Raw genomic sequence first — 27,351 nt, forward strand, 5'->3', positions numbered from 1 at the left:
GTGATTCTGATTGGCTATTCTGCAATCTCGTTATTCGTTAAGCAACTTCATTACACAATAAAATTTATCATTTATGATGACACGAGGTTCCACAATAAAGTGCACAGTAAATTGAATAAAAACTTGATAAAAATCGGGTTTTCGTGATCCTAGCTAAAAAATGTAATTATAAGTATTGAATGCTTCTTTTTGTAACTTCATAGGGTTGTAAAAACGTTGACCGTGCGCACAGTTTTAGAATGAAGCGCTTCCGTGCTTTATACAAAATGTACTGCGGTCAACGCTTTAACACCCCAATGAATTTACAAAAAGAAGCATTCAATTCTTAAACATATGTCCCTGCTATAATTTGATATCTTTTTGTCTCGTAAATTGTATTTATTTTGATGGGTCGTGAGGAAGTAAAGCACAAAAACCAAAAAAAAATGTTGAACACACATAATTAACTTGCTTATGTTTAAATTGAAAATCAAGTTGCTTCGATATATTTGTAGACAATTACTATCACACTCTAAAATATTAAAGAAACTGGCTACATAAATAACGTTTGTAAGAAACGTTTATAAAGAGCAAATAAATACCAATACATTACATCAATTTGCTAATCTGAGGTGTCCTTTATCTATCATGGCAAAGTGAAAATTCATTTCGTAGATTTTCTTTCAGACATTGTTTTTAAATCAATCGTCTTAATGATGATATAAAACCTTGAGCAAAGTAGATCCGGAATACCTCTGGAATGATCGTATAATGTAATTCATGATATTTCAGTTATAGTAGATCCGGAATGTCTCTTCAATAATCGTATAATATAACATAATTCATGATATGCCAGTGACAGAAGATCCGGAATGCCTCTGGAATTATCGTTTGATATAATATAATTCATGATATGTCAGTGATAGTTGATGCTATTTACTGTTACAAATTCTTTTAAAGACAGCCTGTAGATCGTCTCTGAAGGAAGTATTCATGAAGGCATATATAATAGGATTGGCGACATTGTAAATAAAATACATGTAAAATAAGATCTTACTAAACGGCACAAGGTCATGTGCCATCAACCAAGAGGGTAAAAAGGCAATCAAAAACACTATGGTTACAATAAACAACATGGCGGCAGTTCGTATGTTGGCATAAAACACTTTTTCTTTCAAGCCAAGACTTTTTTTTCTGAACTTTTTCTGACCATCTGCATCTTTTCCAGCGATCTCATGGCCATTGTTTAAAACAGTCATCTGTGTATCAACGGCAGAATATTCATTCGGAGAAGCGGGAAACAAACTTGATCGTTTTCGTTTGGCCTTCAATGCACGTCGAATATGAATCGATCGATATATTAATCCGTACAAAATAAGAACAATTAGAAAAGATATGAGATAAAATCCAGCGTAAATCTTTTGGTAAATATATGTGACAGTATTGTTGAAGATTTCGGTACTTGGCGCGCACATCCCAGGACCATAACCTTCAGGTACATCCGGTTCCGAACTGACAGTCTCGTTTATACCAATGGTTACTGTTGATAATGAAGGAGTAACGGAACTATTACCTAGTATTGTGTCATTTACATTCTTTTGTGATATGTAGGACGACATTGTAGAATTAATGACGTCATTTATAGTTATATTTAAAGATGGTGGATCTATGATAGAAAATATTCCGTGAGTTAAGGATGTCATAATTCCTAAAATACAAGCAAACACTCCCATAATCATGACAATTATTTTAGCCCTTGGAATCGTAATTGCGTGTAAAAATGGATGACAAATACAAAAGTATCGGTCGAATGCGATGGCGACCATGACAAATGCAGAAAACGGGACATTACACGTAATCAAAAACATATATAATTTACACGGTAATTCGTAGTAAAGTGTATAGTTAAGATAAAGAACCACAATATTGTAAGGAATAATTATCAAACAAGTAAACAAGTCAGTACCAGCAAGAGTTAATATAAACAATGACGATGTTGTTATGTCTCTCTTCCTCGAATATATGTATATAACAAGAGCATTTCCGATACTTCCGGTTACACTGAATATTCCCAGAAGTACCAAAACAACCAGATTTTCAGTTTCATCATCCATTGTTATCTTGAATAAAAGACAATTTTTTCCTTGGCCTGTAGCTGTTTATCCCTTTATCTCCTTACATGATTGTCTGTTGGGCAGAACTTAATACCTACAAAATGAACAATAATTATTAAATTCATAATGTTAAAAGAAGAATAGTCTCTCAAATAAGCTTTCTATTATGTACACAGCTTTTATTGTCACTGGAGTTGAGTGGACAAGTCAATTGCAAAAAAATATCTTAATAATCAAAAACTGTTCTAAGAAAAAAACAACACTCAATGTACAACGATAACGAGGATATCAATATCTTTATATATATAAACCGTACAAATAAGGCCAAGTTCAGGTTAATTTAGTTAAGCCATATTTTGGAAATGCGGGGCTTTTTTTTTTTTTTTTTTTTTTTTTTTTTTTTTTTTTTTTATATCATACCACACTATCTTATTTTTGAATGAATACATTAGTTGATAAACAAACACATAATTTATTTTTAACTTGTTACTTTATAGTACTGAAGGAACTGTCCACATATAATCCCTAGTGAATTATTCGATATTCGGGGCAAACGCCATAATAGTTTTCAGTTTTTTTTTAAATTTCTAATTTTGGAAAAAAATCAATAACTTGTGTGAATAAATTCAATACGCTTTAACTATCTGAATTAAAAAAAAAAAAAAAATAGAATAAAATAAATGACAAATATATGAAAAATAAAAAAAAAAAAAAAAATACAAATGTCTACGGTACGTGTATTGTATGTAATAAACGGAATAATTATAACAGGTTTCAAGATTATGAAACTTCTAATTAGATATACATGATACTAGTATAGCTATAGGAAGATGTGGTATGAGTGCCAATGAGACAACTCTCCATTCAAGTAATATTTGGAAACTTTGTATCAGGCTTTTTGAACGGATCGATTCATAAGCGAAATCAATGGATTGATTAGCTACACTGTATGTCCTTTATATTTAAACAGCTTTTCAACCTTTCTGTTAGCTTTAGGACTTTTAAAATTAAATGGCCCCGAACATCACTAAAAAAATATTGATTGTCAAAATACGAACACATCTTGTGCTGTTAAATTGGTTTCTTTTACGTTATTACAAACAGTTAATTTGCTTCAGCATTTAAAATGTCATAAATATGAACACACTATATTGATTTCAATGCTAGATTAAAATCAGCAAAATAGTATAAGTTCAATAAATTAAAATTAAGCTACAAATGTATGATAGAAGTTGATGTAATAATCAGGTGTTAAACAAAAGGATTCGACAACTTTACGGAAGCCAGCCGTGTCTGCCTCTTTCAATTAGATACCAACCATATTATTGAATAAGCCATGACGCAGGTGAAACCTTCATCATATTTCAGGGTTGATAACTTGATTATCAGATGTTTCTTGCCGTTGGAACTCTATACAAAACAAATTAATGTAATTCAAGGGATAATGTAATTCAAGGGATAATGTAATTCAAGGGATAATGTAATTCAAGTGAAAACTCTAGAGTGAACTATTGAATTACAAGTATTGACATGCAAAACTTACGGTCAAATCAAACAAACATGTACAATTGTTTTGAAATATAATTAGGGTACACACATGTAAGAAACGAGAATTAAATTAAAAAAAAAATACTCATTAGAATATTACGTTTGGTACATGTACATGCATTTCGTGAATTATAGGCCCCTACCTCAATTATCTCCGTATAGAGACACAGTCTTCCTTAATTATTTTAGAAAACTAACTCGTAGAGACCGCCTTGAAATAATTCCTTAATTATTTTAAATAATGCAGGCTTTCTTTTCTCTGTATTGTTTAAAGTATTCCAAAGTATTCAAAAATGTGTTTTTCATTTAAATAGATATATGAAGATGTGATATGAGTGCCTATGAGACAACTCTCAATCAAACTCACAATTTATAAAAGTAAACCATTATAGGTCAAAATATACCTGTTTTCATTACAAGGGAAAAATGAAGAGATGCGAAAACTGATGTGCGGAAGGGACACAAGTATAAGATTGTTTACAATATGGGATTTGCTACTTGTTAAAGTTATACTTAATGAATGGCTGTTATTTATTTTGAATTTTATGGTTCAATAAATTCAAAATAAATTATTGCCATTCATTATAAATAAATTTCTATCAAAAATAAGGCTCAAAGAAATATATTAATACGAATAACAACGTACACAGATGTTTGCGTATGAATACACAACGTTAGAATAAGCGTGTCGTCATAAAAATTGATAACATTGAAAATAAAGCTAATTATTTTAACCAATCAGAAGACAGTAAATACACCAAATTTATTTATATCGAAATGCACTATGAATTGGGTTATATTATCGATAATCATTGTATCGGAATAATGGTGACAAATAGAATGCACTAAAGCATGTCGAGTTCATACTTTAAATCTTTGTTCTTACGATTTACCACAAAACATCCAAAAATAATTAAATACACGCAAAGTAATTTTGAAATTAAGATTAATAGTTTAATTAATAAATCTGTATAATTGCAAAAGCATGATCATGCTATGGCAGATTAACAGCATATCTATACTATGAAACGAGAAGACCTCATTTTATGTGTCGCTTCTCTTCGTTCCACAATATATTAATCATCATGCCTCTGTGTCCTATAGGTACCACGCAAAGTGGCATTTGTCATCCATTCGTATGATTATTCAGTTTGGGTTATTTTGAGAGAAAACCAAAAATAAACGCGTCCGGATATTGTTTCCGTCATAGGAGGGACTTTTACGTCATAGACTTCCGTTTAGGTCCTTTTCATAGGTATTCAGGGACAGGACAATTATTTTCGCGTTTATCTGAATGTATACTATGATACTAAAATATCATATGGAGACTCTCTATATAATATATGAGTGATCGCACCGTGGATAATAAACTCAGAATTGAAAATAAAGTTAATATAGATACAATACACAATTATGTATGTTCATAGTATTTAGAAAAAAATAATTAAAGTTAACAGAAAACAAAAAATAACTGACTTTAGAAAAAAGGGAGAGGGCTTAAAAAAATATCATCAAGTACCTATGACTTTTGATCACTTTCCTCAAATTCTCCAGTCATAATTTATTTTACATAATTTCATCCTTCAACAGTTTACATACTTTCAACCACGCTCTAACATGTCTATAGGCTGAAGCTGTTCTAGTACCATATTATAATATTTTCAAAGAATTTTTATTTTTATCAAAGTTTCTATGTATATTCTATACATTTATAAATTCATTTTTATTATTTTTGAAATTGATTGCATATTTGGTTAACTAAATGATATAATATGAGACTGTATTATGTTTCTTTTTTCTTTTATATTCAGAAAGGCAATTTATCGAGAACTAAACACATAAAACATTCCGAATACACGTACGTTGCCTACGTGATTCACTATTTTTATTTTCATTAGCATAATTTGTATTATCATCCTAAGAATCCTTAATCTCGCGGTTCTATCTTTACTTAAACTTAGCGCTCGTTCTCGGGAGTATCTCAAATATTTCTGAGGTAGATATTGATTCAAAGGGTAGCAAGTAAACTTGTTTTGGTATTGATATAGTATGGACAGTCCTATTACACTTATGTAAATCGGTAATGAAAATGTTAAAATATTAAAACCATGGTATTTATCTACGTCATTTATTTGATGACTTCCGGTAATGGCTTGACCTTTATATTTGATTAATGTGCAAGTTCCGGGCTTAATGTAAACATAATGGGTCAAAATCATACTATGACAAGTAATTGCAAAGGTTTAAGCAAATTATGGCAAGCAGCACTTATTTTTGACGTTGAAATATATGAAAATGACTTATAACCTAAAGAACAACGGAAAAGGAACGGACAAACACGATATAAATATAAGAACAGATTAATAAGAAGGTTGGACAACCTCTGTTGAACAAAGTTTTATATGAATAGTTATTGCATTAGCTAGGTTCCAAACAATTATTCAACCTATATTTATTTTAAATGGCCGAAACGAAACAATCATATAGCTCATTAATATTGCATATCCAAGTCATTTCTTTTGGGATATAATAATTTTTGAAAAAAGTAAGAAAAAAGAAGAAAGAAATTATACGAACAGCAATTTAGACAAGTAATGACTGCTGAAAGCTTTTTTTTTTAATCAAACAATAAAATCATTAGATCAAGAATTACAGATTAATATTAGATGGATACATAAAGTGCTTCTTCTATTCTCTAACGTCTGTCCCAAACAAAACTGTGTCATTTGGACTCTGGCAGAGAGTTTTCTCATTGTTAATCATACCACATTTTTCTTTTTTTTATAAAAAATGGTTTCAGTAACAGTTGTTTTAGTTTATGGTTATAGATCATGATTCTTACAAAACGATTATTAACGTTTCGTGTCCCTAAAGTTTATCAGCTTAATGACCTTTCAATGATATGATTTTCACAATTTTTAATGGATTCTCTATTGATGTATACCCCTAAGATAAATTTCAAGTGACAGATTTAAACCTTATATCTTAAGGGTAAGTCTGGCTAAGTTCGGTTCGGTTATATTTGCTTGATTTTCGGACCCGATGAGCTACAAGGAATGACACATAATAAGAATTATGAATTATAGTTAAAAAAAACCCACCAAACGTCTGATTCCTGTTTTCAAGAGAAATAATAATTAATCCCCCTAACGGTGCTCTCAGCAGACGACAGCGAGAATCCATCGAACAATGTTCTTAGCAGACAGCGGAAATGTACTTGATTTAAACACCTCCACTTCTGTCTTTTAATGTTACTAACTTTGAGTTGCATGGTAATCGCTGCTTAGACACAATGATTAATTCTATATAATTTGAAAAGGACAAATTATTTAAAATGCTATTTCTATTTTATCAAGGAACAAATGCCTCCTACGTATCTGTTTTTTCATTGAGATTACTTCATTTTGTTGATTATGTATAAAAATCGTACGAGTAAGAGCAGGAAGGGACCAAGTAAGATGCAGATCAAGGATTTTGAAAACGAGGCCGCCAAAAAGACAAGGTTAATATGTATATCATTTGACCTATAATGGTAAACTTTTATAAATTTTGACCTGGATGGAGAGTTTTCTCATTGGTACTCATACCACATCTTCTTATATCTATGTAACTTGTGTATGTACATGGTCAGACTCAATGTTATTTTTTTAAGAGGAACACTAATTTATTCATCTGGAAGGTCATTGTTCCTTTTTGCACCTTGAATCAAATAAAATCATCATTAGAACTGATTTGACTTTTCACTTGTAATTTCGTCTGATCTTAAACTAAATTTGTTAAATATGTAGGACTCTAAAGTGCGATGGTACTCTAAAGTGCGATGGGCACGCTAAAGTGCGATGGTGTCCGCTAAAGTACGATGGTGTCTCACGCTAAAATGCGATGGTTGTTTGTTTGCTAAAGTACGATGGCATATCACGCTAAAGTGCGATGGACCAATAGGTTCGAGGGCTTTATAAAACGCGTTAAAGAACACTTAATGTAAAAATAGTCCTTTTGTATAACCTAGTATTATAAGGTATACTATATGTGAAAGGCATTTTAATTTAACCGTAGTCTTAAGTGATTGATTCTAAAAGACCGACGACATAATAATTGCTAAAAAGTAATTTGGGTGTCACAGAATACTATATGTCTTGTAAATGAATTTCTGACAATTCGGGCGTATTAAATATTGTGATAATTTGTGTAGCTTAACATTCACACGTTGTAGTCTATCACTAATGGGAACAAAACCCCTAACAATCGTCCTTTTTACATTACAGATACAATATTCGATAATTGTCGGAATATGTAACATTTATTTGTTTAATTTAAATGAGAGAGAAAAGCGATGTTTGCCGAACTTAATTTTCTCCTTTTTTTTTGTAGCGACTATACATCCATGTTATATTTTCCTGCAATGTACAACTAACGTTTCAGCCGACAATTAATAATTTACGCAATATCTTCCGGCGTGTTCATTTTTAGTTTGTATAAACGACTGTTAACGTCATAATCCATCTACGTTTCGTTCGTCTATACTTTCGCAGACCATCGGACTTTAACGTATGGAGGAATCGCACTTTAGCGTAGACCATCGCACTTTAGCGTGACCATCGTACTTTAGCGTCCCCATCGCACTTTAGAGTCCTACAAATATATTAGTTGTGATAGTAGCAATGTTTTTTTATTTTCCTTTTGAACGCATTTGAGCTTCTCGGACTAAACAGGACAACCGGATCAAACCGTCGAGTACACCTAAACAGGTAATAATGAAAAATAAAAAAATGAATCATCGGGCATCAAAAAACCTGGGGCCGTGTCAACGAAGCTGTCCTAGGACTAGGACATGTCTTAGGATGGTCTTAGGACACGTCTTAGTAGTAAGTCAGGTTAACGAAAGTCTCCTGAAATAAGATATGTCCTAAATTTGGTCCTAAAGTTAGGACATACAAATAGGTGTCTTAGGATAGTCCTAAAGGTTACAATGTCCTAAAACGTAATAAAAACAGCAAATATGGCATAAACTCAATACTAGAAATACTAATACAATATTAAACTATCAAACTGTTATAAGAATTAAATTAATAAAACATTTTTTTTTTCAATTTTTGTTAAAGATTTAATTGTATTATATTAAATTATTTCGTGCTGCCTTTTTTGAAGCCTAAAAATACTATCAGTAAAGCAACATTTTTGCGACATACCAAAACGGTGCAATAAAAATTTAAATATGGGAAAAAAACTACTTCTTTTTTTAACTAATCCTCATTCGATACATGTAATGAAATCGAGAGGACAAAATTAGTTCACGTACTAAAATTGCAGCACGAATATCACATTTAACGAAGTTTTGTGACTATTTACTTTAATGTTTTCGTATCAAAATCATTTATATCTTCTATCTTATTTTTAAATAACGTATATTATTAACGTATTTATATTGTTCCATATAAAAGTCATCCTCCCTCTCTTTGCATATATAAATATTAAAATACAATCAAATCTATGTCATAGAAATCTCTATATATTTTTTTCAATTAAATATATGTGTTAGGATGGCCCTAGGACCATCGTAGTTAGGACTGTCCTAAGACAGCTTTGTTTTACATCCTAAGACATGTCTCAGACACGTCCTAAGACTATCCTTAATAATGTCCTAAGACCTATCTTAGGACATATCCTAGGATACTTTCATTGACACGGCCCCAGGATATTAAAATGGCCAACAATTATAATAAAAATGTAAAATAAAAAATTAATGACTGACTTACAATTAATTAACATTGATTATATCTCCGTCCATCTTATATGTAAAGTAAGAGTACACAATCAGTCTAGTTCTATGCTTAAACTACAAAGTTTGAAAGACATTGGCAATTCATGTGTAAATATAAAAAAAGAATATGTGGTATGATTGCCAAAGAGACAACTCTCCACAAGAGACCTAAATGATACAGAAATTTACAACTATAGGTCACCATACGGCCTTCATCAATGAGAAAAACCTATAGCGCATAGTCAGCTATAAAAAGCCCCGAAATGACAATGTAAAACAATTCAAACAAGAAAATAACGGCCTAATTTATATACAAAAAATGAATGAAAAACAAATATGTAACACATAAACAAATGACAACCACTGAATTACAGGCCCATATATACAGAATGTGGCAGGATTAAACTGTTTATTTGAATTAAGAAAAATAATTGATATCATAGGAATTTTAGGATTTTTATTAAAAAATCTTTGTTTTGTAAAAGTCTAAGAAAAATGTATCGGAGTAAATAATACCAATGATCAACCTTAACAATTGTGATAACACTGAAAACAATAGACGATTAATCAGAGAAAATAAATTCTCATATTTTGATATTGTATATCAATAGATTAAGAACGCCAAGAATCTGTTGATCTGAAATCGTTAAAGTTTATATATTTAATGCATTGCATGCTGATAAGAACATCAATTTGATGATTTCTGATTAAAGTGTCATGGCTGAAAGCTGTTCATATACTGATAACGATGACAGACGAGATTTCACGAGATTGCCGTCTTCGTGAATAAAAGGATATTTATATTCTATCTTCAGTTTATAAATATATATATATATTGATATGGTAAACTTAAGAATTATTTAGCATTCACTTGTCTCTTCTATTTGGCCATTTGCCTTATTGACCCCGCAGATGGCATATTTTTGTTTGCTTAATATAAAAACATCTCACTATCGTCTCGTTGATAATTAGTAATAAGCATTCTGACATATTTTTTTGGCAAACACTAGCCTGGCATGTTCTTAATGGGACGTAAATTCTTACTTCGACATACACCATCCCGACATATTATTACGACGTAAACCATCCTGAATTATTTTTTGACATACATCATCCTGACATATTCTTACTACGACGTACACTATCCTGACATATTTTTTCGACATACACTATCCTGACATATTTGTTCGACATACATTATCCTGACATATTATTTCGATATACAGTATCCTGACATATTTTTTCGATATACACTAGCCTGACATATTCCTACTACTATTCACCATTCTAACATATTCTTATCATTAAATGAATACTACGCTATTGTAATATTTAAACGCATATAAGAATAAGCTTTTATTTAAAGATAACTAGGTAAACTAGGCAGACAATGGCAAATTCAACAATTGTATTATCTTTTAGATAAAACAGTATTATATTATGATAAATACAGTTTCCCGATCAAAAAGATATCTAAACAGCCAGCTCATGCAAATCTCTACGTACTCTTTGCCCTATTAAAAGACTTCACGTGTCTTATTAGAATCGAAATTACTCCTCCATTTCATTTATTTAACTTAAACCTGGATAGGCATTACGTTTGACTATACATATAATATAATATAAGATGTGGTATGATTACCAATGCAATGAGACAACTCTCCACAAGAGACCAAATGACACAGAAGTTAAAAAATAAACTGAGGTTACCGTATGTTCTTCAACAATGAGCAAAGCCCAAACGGCATATTCAGCTATAAAGGCCCGAAATTGACAAATGAATGTTAAACAGTTCAAAAGAAAAAACTAACGGCCTCATTTATGTAAAATGAACGAAACACAAATATGAAACACATAAACCTACGACAACCACTGAATTACAGGCTCCTGACTTATGACAGGCACATACATACAGAATGCGGCGGGGTTAAACATGTTAACGGGATCCCCCCTCCCATAAACTCGTACAGTGGTGTACAATACAACATTAGAACGATGCCTACACAATAATGCCGCTATCCATGTCATAATCAGCATATAGCATGACACGAAGGAATTATGTTCTTTAATGTGATTCATGTCCTTTCGTTGTGTTTGCTTTAATGTTGATTAAACTACCAAAGATACAAAATAAGTTTACAACTGTCTTTCTAATTATAAGTTATACAGTGATATCTTTTAAGGATGTAGTCATGTCACTGACAGGTTTGAAAATTTTATTATATGTTTTTATCGACTTGGTTTTTTTTCTTACAATACAGGGTAAATATTTTGCCCCATATCACCCACTATTCTTTTCATTGAAAAAGTCAACAGCTCATAAAAAATCATTGCCAAAGTTTTAGCAGATTCTAGATTGTTTCTTACGATTTGAGATCGAAATATTGCCAATGCTAAAAATAAGGTAAAAGTCCGAGTCATCATTTCCCCGCCATTACAAAAAAATCTAATATATCGAAAAGGAGTTCCATAACCTATCAATATTTTTAGCTTATTTTGTTTCTTAGTTAATTCTCTTCTGACTTAAAATATCAATTCACCTAACTACATCCTTAAAACGAGATTATATTGAAACATTAAAGATTAACCTGCCTTATTCGATTATTAGCGATGTCATTTTCCTAAAGTCAATCAATTTAGTCATGACAAACAAATGTTAATTTCCGATAATAAAGAATTGACTTTTGATATCCAATAACGATGTAGCATGCTATGAGTTTTCTTTTCTAGAACAATACAAATTTTTATTATAGCAGCTACACCTGAAAAACTTTTATCCCTTGATCAATTTATAATTCAATATGAATGATTTGTAAATTTTCCTTCATCCTCCTCACTATTATCAGTAAGTTTGAAGCTAAATATAACCTCAAACTTCAAACAACTGCATTACAATAACATAACACTACATAAGGTAACATAAGGTTCATACGTGCTTCAATGCAGATAAAAATATCCATTCACAATCTAAAGTCAGGTGGTATTTTAATGAGGATGGTAAAGGGTTATTTTCGTGCAACGTGATTTGCCATTTTTATTTCATGTGTAGCCCTGAAAAGGGCTAGTTATTCACCGTGTTTCGTGAAATCGGTAAAAAGGTCAACGAGCAAGAAATTTTTGATAGTTCGTTCACCGTCAAACGGCAATTTTATTTTGCGTTCTTCCGTACAGATCCCTACCCCCATTTACGCCCCTTATTAATGAATATCTAAAATGTCGGACATCACTACGATACTATCGCTTTTTAAATTGAATAATCCAATCTGCAAATATGCAGGCCAAGCATGTCAAGCATGTCGACAGTTGCAAATTCCCAAATGGCAAAAATAGCAACACGGTCTCTATGTAATTCACTGTTTCAGAATCTAATCTACCTGGGTAATATTTTCAAAAGTGTACACCAAAACATCCTGATTGGTTAAAAATGTCATAAACAATGGAAATTTAACCAATGACGTGACTTTATTTTCATTTTGGGGTACGAACAATGAAATTACCCATGATGCTTTAGATTCTGAAACGGCCAATTCACTGTAACCACGTTGTCGTTTGTACCATTATACGGGACATTTGACATGAACTACATCGCCATCAAACAAAGATGTTCCTAACCACGTTGTCGTTTGTACCATTATACGGGAGTTTGACATGAACTACATCGCCATCAAACAAAGATGTTCCTATAAAAAACTACCAATAATTTCCAGAGATTGCTGAAGAAGTTAAAGTACAAAAGAAATATTTTTACAAATCAAGTAGTTATACCCCAATCTCTAAGGGAGCATATTTTATTTTTAGATTAATATTTTTTTCAGATAACGTATAAAATTAAAATCACTCTGCAACTGACTCCAAAATTTCAAATGATTATACTTTAAGGATATATATTATATATATAAATGATACAGACAAAATGGTATTTGAATTAAAAAGACATGTTCATCGAATATATGTAAATATCGTATCTCAATATAGGAATGGTGGATATTACAATTAAGTTAAGAAAAAGGTTGTGTACTACACATACGTGCAATATATAGCAATATTGTTGAAGATGAATACCATTTTATTTTATAATGTTACAGGTATAGTGATGTATTAAAAAACAAAGTTTCAAAAACCATCTACGTTTGATATATAATAACATCGTCAGTGTTTTATTTGATGACTAACGTTTATTTATGAAAAACGGCACACGGAAAACCTATGTATTTCTGAATTATCAATTCTCAAATACATCAACCGAAACTGCCGACTGCCCTTGCTCATAGATCGGTATATGGGTATTTTTGCTTTATGTCAGTTGTGTTTGCGCCTCCTGCTAATCTGAGTCCATTTCATACTGATTTTGTGTGAAATATAATTCCGTTTATAATATTATCAAAAATCAAGCATTTGGCTTACATGTTTGAATTATGAACATTTTGTCACGCTTTAAACGCTGGCTGTTTGTACAGTTTTAAAATGGTTCTACGATATGGATTTTTTTCTCATTGTTGACAGCCGATTGCATTGAGTGTGTAGGTAAAGGTAATATCTTTGTTTAGCTTGCTTGCTAGCTGAACCGTGGAGTTATTATAAGGTTAGATAAACTATCCTCCTTTAAGAGTAAACTAGTCCGACAGATTACCAATCTGTCTGTAGGTGTAGGACTAAGCTACTTTGAAAGGAGGGTTGTATACCTTACCTAAAAATGACTTCAGGGTTCAGGTAACAAGCAAGCTTACCAAATACATAATCTTTTTCTACACACTCAATCCGATGGGCTATAACAATGTTTAATGCCTTACTGTGACCTTCGGTTGCTTACGTCATATGTACTCTGGTGGATAGCTGTCTGCTATTCATAATATGTCTCCTTATATTAATATTCATTTTAATGCCAGACATGTGAAATAATAGATATCGTCCCCATTCAGTTCGTGTAAAATACATTGGATTTTTATGAATGTATTGCAATAGTTATTCTCGATATGCATCGTTTTAATTGAACAATACCCTTTCCTTATTTCAACCCATAACATGTTCAATTGATTGACAAATTTATATTTCTTAATGAACCTTATTGTTGATAACATGTATTGAGTCGTCAGACGCCTACACTTCTTTTGTTAAAATTTCAGATTTGAATGACTTTGTACTTCAAACAGTTGCATATTAGTGGTAGATTGCATGTAACGAACTGTCGCGGAACTAAATATTCCTTTGTGGAAAAGTAGAGATTAAGATCACAATACTCAGTTATCAAAATAAGAGAGAGAGAGACAAAGAGGAGATGTGGTATGACTGCCAATAAAACAACAAACCAGTAAAATTCAAATGCAGAAGATCAACACCGTTTCAGCCTGCAACAATGAGACAAACTCGTACCATAACAGCCCAGACGAAAAAAATGTGAAAAGTAGTTAGCCCCAATTTGGCAATGTCTGGTATTAATCCACGTTGCAAAAACATATATTGTACGGTTCACTCAAATGATCATTATACGAAGTAATATAGTGTATAATAGAGGTTTATACATTCCACCATACTTCACATGGTATTCTATCGTATAGGTCGTGGAAATATCTAACTCAAATTACTGGGTCTTTTTATTTACTGTACAATTCATCAAATGCAGAATTTGTTGTTTAAACAATGCTGAACAATTTCTTTAATTGACAGATATTCAATACTCGTACTTGTGTAAAGTCATGTAGAATTAACATTGTTTGTTAAAATTTGATTCACGAGCAATTTGATCGTGTATTCTTTGTGTACAAAGTGTAATTATAATTTGTACAGATTTTTTGTACAAGTTATCAGTGTTTTATGAACCGCCTGACACTAATGGATGATGCAAACACACAGTCTTTTGTTTCGCATATTTCTGTTAATGTTTCTACAACTACATGATACAGTCTAAGGCCGTGTTCACACCAAACGCCATGTACAGTAAACATGTTTACATTTAGTTTAATGTAATGTACAGGTTGCATTTCTGTAAATATTGACAATGCAATTTCCCATAGGAACTCCTTTTACGGCTAAAACTGTACCACTTTTACTATGAAGTTTTGAAAAAAATCTTATCCTAGAATTGAAAGTTCATATGCACCACATTTTTTTCAAAGGTCAAAATATAGGGCTGTGCGGCATATTTTCAACGTTTATATGCCCTGAACTTCTCAGAGTTTAAACTTACACTAATTTTCTTAACTACCCCTACCTCGAATGAAAGGTTACCACAGATTTCAATGTAAACAATATGCACGTGTTTATTTACTGGTAACATTCCCAAGTTCTGTCTCTGCGATATGGAACACAGGGAGCATAACTGGGAACCAGTATGTAAACAAAATCAATTTTCTATGAATATTCAATTACTCCCCAAAAGAGGCGTGTTTTGAGAAACAGCTGTATTTACAAAGTGCAACCTATACAGACATTTATTCAAATAGAAAACTCTCTAAAATCAGTTTTTCTCACATTAATACTCATTTATCAGAAATAAAGTCTTAAAGAAATCACTGTGTATACTCTAAATTTTTCTTTACTATACATTTTATACCCCCTCCCCTGTTTCAATTTAAAAAAAAATTTGAAATCAAAAGTTTTATTATTGCCAGCTTACCCTATTTGCATATTTTCTGATAAAAAATGCCTAGAACCTGTTAAAAACTGTTTTGATAACATATTGAAAGCATATCAGAATATCATAAATGTAATGTTTAGCAGTCAATCATTACAACATTCAAGATTATATAAAGTATCCAATCCAGCCTCTATCTCCAGTCCACATCTTACTGTATGCCTATTTGTCAATTGAAGGAAACATTTTCTGCCTCAAATGGTCAATTTAGAATTCTTGTCACAACAGTATCATCTGTAACCATATATCTGACACAATTTAGCTACTATATATACTAGAAGTGTTCAAACAAAGCCATATTTGCAATAGTTGTATGTATGCAGATACCAGTCTGAGATATAAATTCACTTAAAATGTTGTAGAGATGACTGCTAACATCTGATTTTTGCATAACTTCCAAGCAAAGTTATTGTTTTCTATATCAAGAACTTTAAAATCATAAAATCATAGCATTTACAAGTTAAATTATTTGTTTTATGACACAGAGGGTAGGCAATTTTCTATGTTTTTTGCCCCTGGGGCCTCAAATTTCCTAAATCATTCTGCTGTTTCTAGCAATTTGGAATATTTAGTACATATTCAGGATAGAACACACTATTGTAAGTTTTCTTGAGATATTTTTGTTTTTCTAGCTTGTATTTATTATGCCGTGGTGACAAAAAAGCATATTTAGGTGTTGCGGCTTACTTTTGGGTTATCGAAAGGACACAAATACCCCATAAATAATATTCAGGAAGGATCTATGAGTTTCAATGACTGCGAAGAGTAAATATAAGCACTTCTTAACAATTTAACTTACAAATATGCAAATATTATGATTTAATTTTGTATCCAGGACTTTGAGTAAACTTTGCATACTGTAAACTGTGAATTTATGCTGAGTCATCATATTTAAGGCCCAGGATTCTATCAATCTTCATTAAATATTTATAAAACTTCTTATTTGAGTTAATTTCTTTAAAATCTGTGAAATAAAGCAAATTTGGTTAAATTCTGAATGTTCCCCTTTTTCACCCTATATAGGTTGCATTTCTGTAAATATTGACAATGCAATTTCCCATAGGAACTCCTTTTACGGCTAAAACTGTACCACTTTTACTATGAAGTTTTGAAAAAAATCTTATCCTAGAATTGAAAGTTCATATGCACCACATTTTTTTTCAAAGGTCAAAATATAGGGCTGTGCGGCATATTTTCAACGTTTATATGCCCTGAACTTCTCAGAGTTTAAACTTACACTAATTTTCTTAACTACCCCCACCTCGAATGAAAGGTTACCACAGATTTCAATGCAAACAATATGCACGTGTTTATTTACTGGTAACATTCCCAAGTTCTGTCTCTGCGATATGGAACACAGGGAGCATAACTGGGAACCAGTATGTAAACAAAATCAATTTTCTATGAATATTCAATTACTCCCCAAAAGAGGCGTGTTTTGAGAAACAGCTGTATTTACAAAGTGCAACCTATACAGACATTTATTCAAATAGAAAACTCTCTAAAATCAGTTTTTCTCACATTAATACTCATTTATCAGAAATAAAGTCTTAAAGAAATCACTGTGTATACTCTAAATTTTTCTTTACTATACATTTTATACCCCCTCCCCTGTTTCAATTTTAAAAAAAATTTGAAATCAAAAGTTTTATTATTGCCAGCTTACCCTATTTGCATATTTTCTGATAAAAAATGCCTAGAACCTGTTAAAAACTGTTTTGATAACATATTGAAAGCATATCAGAATATCATAAATGTAATGTTTAGCAGTCAATCATTACAACATTCAAGATTATATAAAGTATCCAATCCAGCCTCTATCTCCAGTCCACATCTTACTGTATGCCTATTTGTCAATTGAAGGACACATTTTCTGCCTCAAATGGTCAATTTAGAATTCTTGTCACAACAGTATCATCTGTAACCATATATCTGACACAATTTAGCTACTATATATACTAGAAGTGTTCAAACAAAGCCATATTTGCAATAGTTGTATGTATGCAGATACCAGTCTGAGATATAAATTCACTTAAAATGTTGTAGAGATGACTGCTAACATCTGATTTTTGCATAACTTCCAAGCAAAGTTATTGTTTTCTATATCAAGAACTTTAAAATCATAAAATCATAGCATTTACAAGTTAAATTATTTGTTTTATGACACAGAGGGTAGGCAATTTTCTATGTTTTTTGCCCCTGGGGCCTCAAATTTCCTAAATCATTCTGCTGTTTCTAGCAATTTGGAATATTTAGTACATATTCAGGATAGAACACACTATTGTAAGTTTTCTTGAGATATTTTTGTTTTTCTAGCTTGTATTTATTATGCCGTGGTGACAAAAAAGCATATTTAGGTGTTGCGGCTTACTTTTGGGTTATCGAAAGGACACAAATACCCCATAAATAATATTCAGGAAGGATCTATGAGTTTCAATGACTGCGAAGAGTAAATATAAGCACTTCTTAACAATTTAACTTACAAATATGCAAATATTATGATTTAATTTTGTATCCAGGACTTTGAGTAAACTTTGCATACTGTAAACTGTGAATTTATGCTGAGTCATCATATTTAAGGCCCAGGATTCTATCAATCTTCATTAAATATTTATAAAACTTCTTATTTGAGTTAATTTCTTTAAAATCTGTGAAATAAAGCAAATTTGGTTAAATTCTGAATGTTCCCCTTTTTCACCCTATATAGGTTGCATTTCTGTAAATATTGACAATGCAATTTCCCATAGGAACTCCTTTTACGGCTAAAACTGTACCACTTTTACTATGAAGTTTTGAAAAAAATCTTATCCTAGAATTGAAAGTTCTTATGCACCACATTTTTTTTCAAAGGTCAAAATATAGGGCTGTGCGGCATATTTTCAACGTTTATATGCCCTGAACTTCTCAGAGTTTAAACTTACACTAATTTTCTTAACTACCCCTACCTCGAATGAAAGGTTACCACAGATTTCAATGTAAACAATATGCACGTGTTTATTTACTGGTAACATTCCCAAGTTCTGTCTCTGCGATATGGAACACAGGGAGCATAACTGGGAACCAGTATGTAAACAAAATCAATTTTCTATGAATATTCAATTAATCCCCAAAAGAGGCGTGTTTTGAGAAACAGCTGTATTTACAAAGTGCAACCTACACTGGTTTCACATTAAACTTGTTCACATCTAAAAACCTTGTTTTATTACCTGTACATAAGATTTGTGCACACTTGTACACTATATGTCATTTAAATGTTCATTACGTAGAACCAAATGCAAATTTTACTTCTCTAGTAGTTAGGGAACGACCATTTGACTTCAAAAAGGAGGAAATTGGATTTTTTCTTGAAAAATATTCTGATCCCCAATTTGATAAAAAAAATATTCTGGTCATAGAGATGATAAAAATATATTCTAAACCCAGAGTTTCCCCATACATTACAGTGTAAAATATTGAAAAAAGGTATTTAAATGCGTGCATAAAAAAACCTGAATAAAAACGTTCGTGCGAAAAAAATTCTGACTCAAAAATATATACCCCTCCTTTTTTTTTAAATTAAGGGGTTGGTCCTTTATGAAAGCCATTTTGACAATTTGCAGTAGTTTTTAAAAGATACTAAAGATGTCTTGATTGCGCATTAAAAAATGCAGACTGCAGCAGCGTGCTCACAGACGAACAAAGGTGATTGAGATGTTAAGGATCACTACATTTTTATCTTTTCTGTTTCTTTCAAATGGTATTTCTTCTCCAATGAGTATTTAGCAAAAGGAGATGTTAATGTTTTTTATTTTATTTCTAAGTGTATTTTAACGGATCTCAGATACTAGACCAACAGTACAATTTACCTCACACTTTTTTTAGTAATGTATTTATGAGTGAATCGTTGTTTGAGTAAAGACCAGTGGCAAATATTTTCGTGTATGTCCAGTCGATTCGGGAATACCTTTTCAAATGAATTAGGTGTTCGGCATTGATGCTTTGAGTCTTGATAAAGGGTTAATAAAGCTACCTAAAGGTTTTTTTATAACAAATAAATATATCAAGTTTAGACAAACTTTATTAATAATTGTTATAAATATCAAAATTACTCAAAAATCGTTCCTTCCTTAAATATACATGTACTTGGTAAAATTTAAGTTCTTAATGCCTATTTATTTACATCCCAGCTCCTTTGTTCTAACAGGGGTGATCTGAGCCGGATCACCCCAAACAGATCAACCCAGTTTAAGTTGTTATGCATGCTTTCCTTTGTTCTGTAACATTTTGGCGGGAATGTCAAATTCACTATAAAACTTATAATTAATTATACGGAAAATAAAATTGAGAAAGGAAATGGGGAATGAGTCAAAGCGACAACAACCCGACCAGACTATTTATCAAAATTCAGGTACAACAAATCCAGTGCATATGCCACGACACATACTACTACACCAGGACGACTGGATATGAACTTACACAGTAATTTAACATACTTAAAGGAAGCAAGATCTTTTTATATGTGGGGCGAGTTGGCAGACCTTTATTCAGTCGGGTTTACACCTTTTTCGTTAATAAGTGAGTTGTCAGATTAATTGTTTAATTTGATTTTACACTTTTTCAAAAGTGGGGCCAGTGACAATATAGTGTGGGCCGATTGTCAAGTGGTGCGAGTTGACATTGTTTAATATCTACTTATCGTGTTCGGGGGTCATAAAGGGTATACATCATATAGTAATATATAAAGTATATTATAATGGTTGTGTGGCGTTCTAAACTAGATTTTATGAATTGTAAATGTTTTTTTGTCTTATCTAAAACAGCTGGGATGTAAAATAGTTATCCCACTCGGACTTGGTGTGTCAGTGATAGATCACCCTCTAGCCTCCAGCCATCGGGGTGATCTGACACACCGGGTCCTTGTTGGATAACTATTAAATGTACACTTAACTTACACAAGGCCTGCATTGACTATCGACTGCATGTAGACAAAACATGATTAAAACTACATGTAAACATTGAGTGTTAACAATGGGAACGTAATCGTGTTAAGTTTACGTGTGAATTACACTAACACAACACCAAGTTTAGATCAATGTGAACACGGGCTTTAATACTCAACATTTATACACAGACATTATAATAACACAAAAAACTTTTTATGGATATGATTTTGATATAAGGATTAAAATAAAATTAGAATTCAAACAATTCAAGTGTTCTTATTTTCAGTTTGAGGACAAGGAAAATAGCGCATAATGTTAGGTTGAATAAAAAATTAAATTTAAGACACTAAACTGATACATTTTAGAAGATAAGTTTTATAAGCTAGTGCAAAAAGGTGTGTGTCAAAAAACACTGTACACAGTATAATGTTTACAAACTTGCATCTTGTACACAACATATACATAGTTTAGGAAGAAATCAATATAAATAAACATAGGAATACATAAATCATCTTCGAAGATAAAGGAAGACATTCTTCAGTGATGAAAAACTACAAGAAACTCGACTATTCTTTTGAATAAATGGATAAGATATATAATAATAATGCAACATCGTTTGTAAGGTACAATATGATTGGCTAATGACTCCAAATTTGAAAACGTTTGCGCAAACGCAGATGACATATAATAATGTTAAATGTATGCTTTGATGTTGTTTTCTGTCAGTTTTATTTGACAATATTGCGTTGCTGTTAAACTTAATTTGCGACCATCAAATTACCAACTGATACCGTTGGTGCTTAAACTTCAATCTTCTAATTATCAAACATGACCATTTTGATTCACGACCAACAAAGTTTAATATGGAAAACGTTAACAATGCAAATTCACATTTTTAACTAAATGTTGTAGGTTTAACGCATATTTTTTCATCTATATAAGAATTCTATTTAAATGATTAATGAGCATTATACAGGTTATTTATATCAGGAAGGATGACGAAACGGAACAGGTTATACAAAATACGAGGGAAGGACGGCAGTAAATATTCTACTGCAATTCATAATATTAATAAATAAAGTTATATAAACTGTAAGGTCATTTTACTCTAAATCTTTTTAACAAGAGTGATTTCTGACATTCATTTTGATTTTTATATAGTTCATGTATATGAAGGTGACAGATTGGTTTTATTTCTTAAAAAATTTGCAAATTACAAACCCCCTCCATCCTATAATTAAAGTTACCCAGAACGAAAGGAAATAAGACCAAATGTAAATATTAATGTATGATAATGGTTGACCTTCTCTAACGTGTAATAACGTATTACCTAATGTCGACGGTTAACAAAAGTTATATATGAAAAAGTTTATAATGACTGCACATCTGTCGTTTACTGCCTGTTTGTCATGAATTCGATGCCTGAATTCCACTCGAATTGGTGAACATGGACTGATGCCATAACTGATACATGTAATTTGACATATTATATAATATAGTCAACATATATAGTAGAACTGGAACAGTTGTATGACACATTATATTGTATAGTCAACATATATATTAGAATTGTAACAGTTGTATAGGTATATCATAACAATTTATAGATGATTGAATAATGAAATTGAAGAAATTGAACATGATCTACATTATGAATATAAACTTTTGAATTTTTAAATTGAAATTCTGTGTTTTCTCCTCCCCAAAAAAATTGAAGATGAATTGTATATTATATTTGAATGCAAACTCGGATATATCAATACAAGAAGCATTATAATCGTACACTGAAATGTTCATGCGTTAAGAGAAATCCCACCTTTTTAACTCCAACCTTTTAAACTAACTTAAAGGAACTTGAGTTTATTGAAAAAACTGATTACGACAAAATCGAGGCATGAAAATTAAAGTTCTGAGACTTAAAAGTTCAAACTCATCAACAAATTAACTTGAAAACAACGTATGCAAACTCTAAGTTTTAAATTACATTCGATTATTTTACAATAAAAAGAAAACCAATAAAATAGATTTTAAAGAGACTCACTTTCGTTGTTATATATTACTTAATTCAATATGGAAACATAATAGCAGCACTAACTTTATTGGACAAAAATAGTTCAAGTGAAAAGTAAACAAATTAACACAGCATCAATATATTCATGTGAAGTAAATTCTATTTAGAATGCCAATTAAAATTTAATGAGCAGGAGCTTAATACCGTGGGAGTAATAGAACGTGTTTTGCAATGTAAATAGCACTATGGCTTCCTAATTTAGAAACTGCCAATTGCTAGTTCCTTTTTATTTTTTTATTTTATGCTTAATTATTGCAAAAACTTTCCGAACATCACAAGAAAGCGTTTACACTAGTTCGAAAGATTTTAAATAACTGAGGTTCGTATTATTTTGGAATGCATTGAGAATCATACTTACTCCCCTATAAAGGTTTGCAAGTGTTTTAACTTGAGCAGACAATTTTAAGTTGATCTTTTCAACTATTATGGTCTTACTTTTTATTCTTGAAAACTTGGCTTTCGAAAGGTATATAGAAAAAATGTAACTAGCTCAGTCATTTGACTTGATATGAATTTGCTTACCTTTCAACCCAATGCATATATCTACAATTAAAGGAAAATTGAAAAAGAACAAAATACTACGGCTTTGGTCAAATAGGTTACCACGTTGCATCAAATGACTATCAAGATAATAATGTAAACGCAATACAACGCATTTTTGTGTATGTCAATAGATATTAACTCAACGTCGTTTGAGATATTTCAGGTAAAGTTCAAAATGGATATAGAAAGAAGTCAATAAAACTATCGACAAAGTCAAAATAAAAAAATTATCAATGGAAGGAAATCTATCAAATGATCTATTTGTATTCTTACAGTGAAGAAAACAGATTCGTACCAGTCTTTAACTTCAACCCTTTACACAATTTAAATTGTTGTGTTGTTCAAGACCCACATTTAAATAAACTCATCATAGATACCAGGATTAAAATTTTGTTTTTGCTTCAGACGCGTGTTTCGTCTACAAAGGACAATCATTGGACGCTGGAATGCAAAAAAGTTAAAAAGGCAAAAGAAAGTACGAAGTTGAAAAATGTTGAAGAGCCTTGGAAACCAAAAATTCCTAAATGTGTTGCCAAATACAGCTAAGGTAATCTAATGCTAAGGTAGAAAAGCCCTAGTTTTTCATTAACGTTTTGTTAACAGTTAATTTATAACATTTCTAATGGATGTACAATGTGTGTACATCATTTTTGCCTTCAAGTACTTTTCCAGACGACATTATGTTTTTTTTTAAATCTTCTTCATCAGTTTGGCATTTGATAAACGTAGTTTGAATGATTTGTACGACAAACAAACTAGTAAGCGAGAAACAAATGCTAAATTTACGAATTAAAGTGTATACCAACACGCAAATGCATTTCAGTATGTTCTTGAACAATGTTTGCACGTTCATCGAATCCAATAAAAGCTGTATTTTGTCACAGCACTGAAAAAGGTAGACAACCCACACTGTGCTCAACATTCTTTATCCAATTTAAAATGTTTAAAGAGCATTAGGAGCTCATAATTCGCTAGTTTAATAACGTGAACAGAATAAAATTAATCATCGATCTGGACTTAATGTTTACTAATTGAATAGTAACCTAATAACAACAGCAATTACCAATCTTTTGTTAGGATAATATGGCCGTATCGTATTTTTATTAACTTTATTGGAAGATTAAACAGTTAGGTGAAATTAAACTGTGTAAACATTGCTGACAATCGAAAGTGTACATGGAGGTCAGCAATATGCCGACTACATTTAATATGAGGATTATGAGAATTCAGCACTTCGGTGTTGACATGAATATCAATTATATGGTAATTTTTATAAATTTACTGTTTACAAAAGTATGAATTTTTCGAAATACTAAGCCTTTTCTTATTCGAGGCATAGATTACCTAAGCCACATTTTGCACGGAATTTTGGAATTTGGGTCCTCAATGCTTTTCAACTTTGTATTTGTTTGGCCTTATAACTATTTTGATCTGAGCATCACTGATGAGTCTTATGTAGACGAAACGCGCGTCTAGCGTATTAAATTATAAGCCCAGTAATTTGATAACTATATCACAATTCTAATTTAGACTTTTTGAAAGTAGGTGCTGAACACATGCTGATTCCTCAGATTTTAATCATTTACTATAGTTGTACTGTAAAATAATTACTATTATATACTATTAAATTACTATCATATACTATTAAATTACTATTATATACTATTAAATTACTATCATATACTATTAAATTACTATTATATACTATTAAATTACTATTTTATACTATTAAATTACTATTTTATACTATTAAATTACTAATTTATACTATTAAATTATTATATTTTTAGTTTAATATATTAATACAAAATTATTTGGTTTTGCAATGTCTGCCTGTTTTCCTTTTTTTGTTCTTTTTTATGTTTTGCTTTCAAAAGAACTTCCTTTGAAACAAATCTTCGTCATAAAGCAACTCGGGTAACGTTAAAGGGTCACACCAATCCAAGACAACTCAAAAAGAGAAAGAATAGAATTTCTGGGTTTTGTAAATGAACGATGCACTATAACAATCGTATTCGTGTTTATTTTAAACGAAGGTACATTATTACAAATAATATGTATATGAATGAAAGGAGACGTGTTGTAAATAATCAGAGACAACAAACAAATATAACAAAAAAAGCACTAGACATTAAAGGTCAACAAATGTATCTGGCATTTGTCAAACTGGTTTTGTTTTCGTAAGTCATAATTTATCTAAGCAAGATTGTTTGATAAAATACAAGGACATCGATGTAACAGGTCGCAATAAGAAGCCGTCACGGTTTGATGGTTGAATACCTTTACACATTTCGTAGCCACAATCTTGTCCTTTATTCCTGGATTTATCCTATTGCAACTTTATAAGAGGCGTTTTCTTACGTATCAGTCTGCCAAAGAATTAGGCAGTGGTGAAAACATAATAAACAAAAACCTTCCAAGATTTACATTGATTCATGTTCACGTTTTATAATTATGCACGAAATTAAAGTTTGTTTCCTTTTCCCGTTCTGGTAATTCAAAATACAATTTGGTTCAAGTGCACCTGAAATTTACAATAAAGGGGAGCTAATCCCATATTTTGCTAGCATTATAACCAAAAATTATCTACAGATTTCTCGAAAAAAGACAGGCACGCAGATACAAAAGTCCCACCAGTTCAAACTAAAGTCGAGGATAACTTAAAAAAGAATGGTTAGGTCGGTGAGTTTTTCTTTTTTCGATCCTGTTTTGCATTATTTCTAAATTGCCTGATTCTTACAAAAACTGGCACTTTAAACAATATCAACAAACAGATATGTGTCACTAATGGGAAAGGAATAGGAGAACACAAGTTCACTTTCAGGTGTTTGTGTGGTTTCGTGCTAATCAGATATTCAGTTTCCTCTCCTTTTTTTGGGTGTTTTTTATTCGTTTTGACCATGTTTTTTTTATTTATCATCTAATGGTAGATTTTAACAGCCTCTTGATACGTCCTTGATACCTCCCATTTTTTCAACTCTGTTTGGTTAATTTGAATTTTAAATATTGCTAACATATAAAACCCAACTTTTCCCTTGGTACTTTATAATATGTAACTTTCCGAACACATGCTTAATTTTAAATCTGATAATTGCTTTACAATCAATGATATTTTAAACGCATTTACAAAGCCTTTGACATCATTTACGGTATGTACAACTTCATTGATACTTTAGGCAAATTTTTCATTTATATGATAGAAAAATTTTGAGACTCTTATATGTTTGCCATTTCACATATGTACCATACAGGTATTATATAATGAAGGTATACTTGATCATGTTTATATATAAAAAATCCTTTAAATAAAGTCAGCAAACTTGTAGCGAATAAAAGACTGGTGCATCATACATGTATGTTAACAAAATTCAAAATTATATTTGATAAGACTATTGCCGCAAAAGCCGAACACCTGAAGTAATATACCAAATCATTTTCGATATAAGAAAGAGTTTTTAATAAATATTGTATATGATATTTCAATTTGTTTTACAGTTTCAAAATAATAATTATAATAGTAAATAAATGAACAAATTATCAATGTCACTCAAAAAAAATAATTTTTCTATCCAAAAAAATCTGTGTATAAATATTATGATTTATTCATGTTAATATTTTCGAAATGTTAAATTAAAAGTTTCTTACCTTTTTTTTCCAATGAACGGTCCCACATACAATTTCACCAAATATGATCAGTGTCGAAGTAGCATTCAACAACTTCATAAATAAACCATTGCCTAAGATCATTACAATTATAAACACTACACAATTTCATAAACCAA

The 27,351-nt window shown here is 31.1% G+C and overlaps 1 protein-coding gene across 1 annotated transcript; it reads right to left on the bottom strand.

Annotated features, from left to right (window-relative positions):
* Nucleotides 1–786: 786 nt before the first annotated feature.
* LOC139502024 (cholecystokinin receptor type A-like) lies at nucleotides 787–27,351 on the bottom strand. Its single transcript, XM_071291343.1, has 2 exons — nucleotides 27,215–27,351; nucleotides 787–2,187 (listed from the first exon to the last, which is right to left on the bottom strand). The coding sequence occupies exon 2, from the start codon at nucleotides 2,091–2,093 to the stop codon at nucleotides 912–914; it is 1,182 nt and encodes a 393-aa protein (XP_071147444.1). The 5' UTR covers nucleotides 2,094–2,187; nucleotides 27,215–27,351; the 3' UTR covers nucleotides 787–911.

Source organism: Mytilus edulis, chromosome 13 (assembly GCF_963676685.1).
Source record: "Mytilus edulis chromosome 13, xbMytEdul2.2, whole genome shotgun sequence".
NCBI lineage: Eukaryota > Metazoa > Mollusca > Bivalvia > Mytilida > Mytilidae > Mytilus > Mytilus edulis.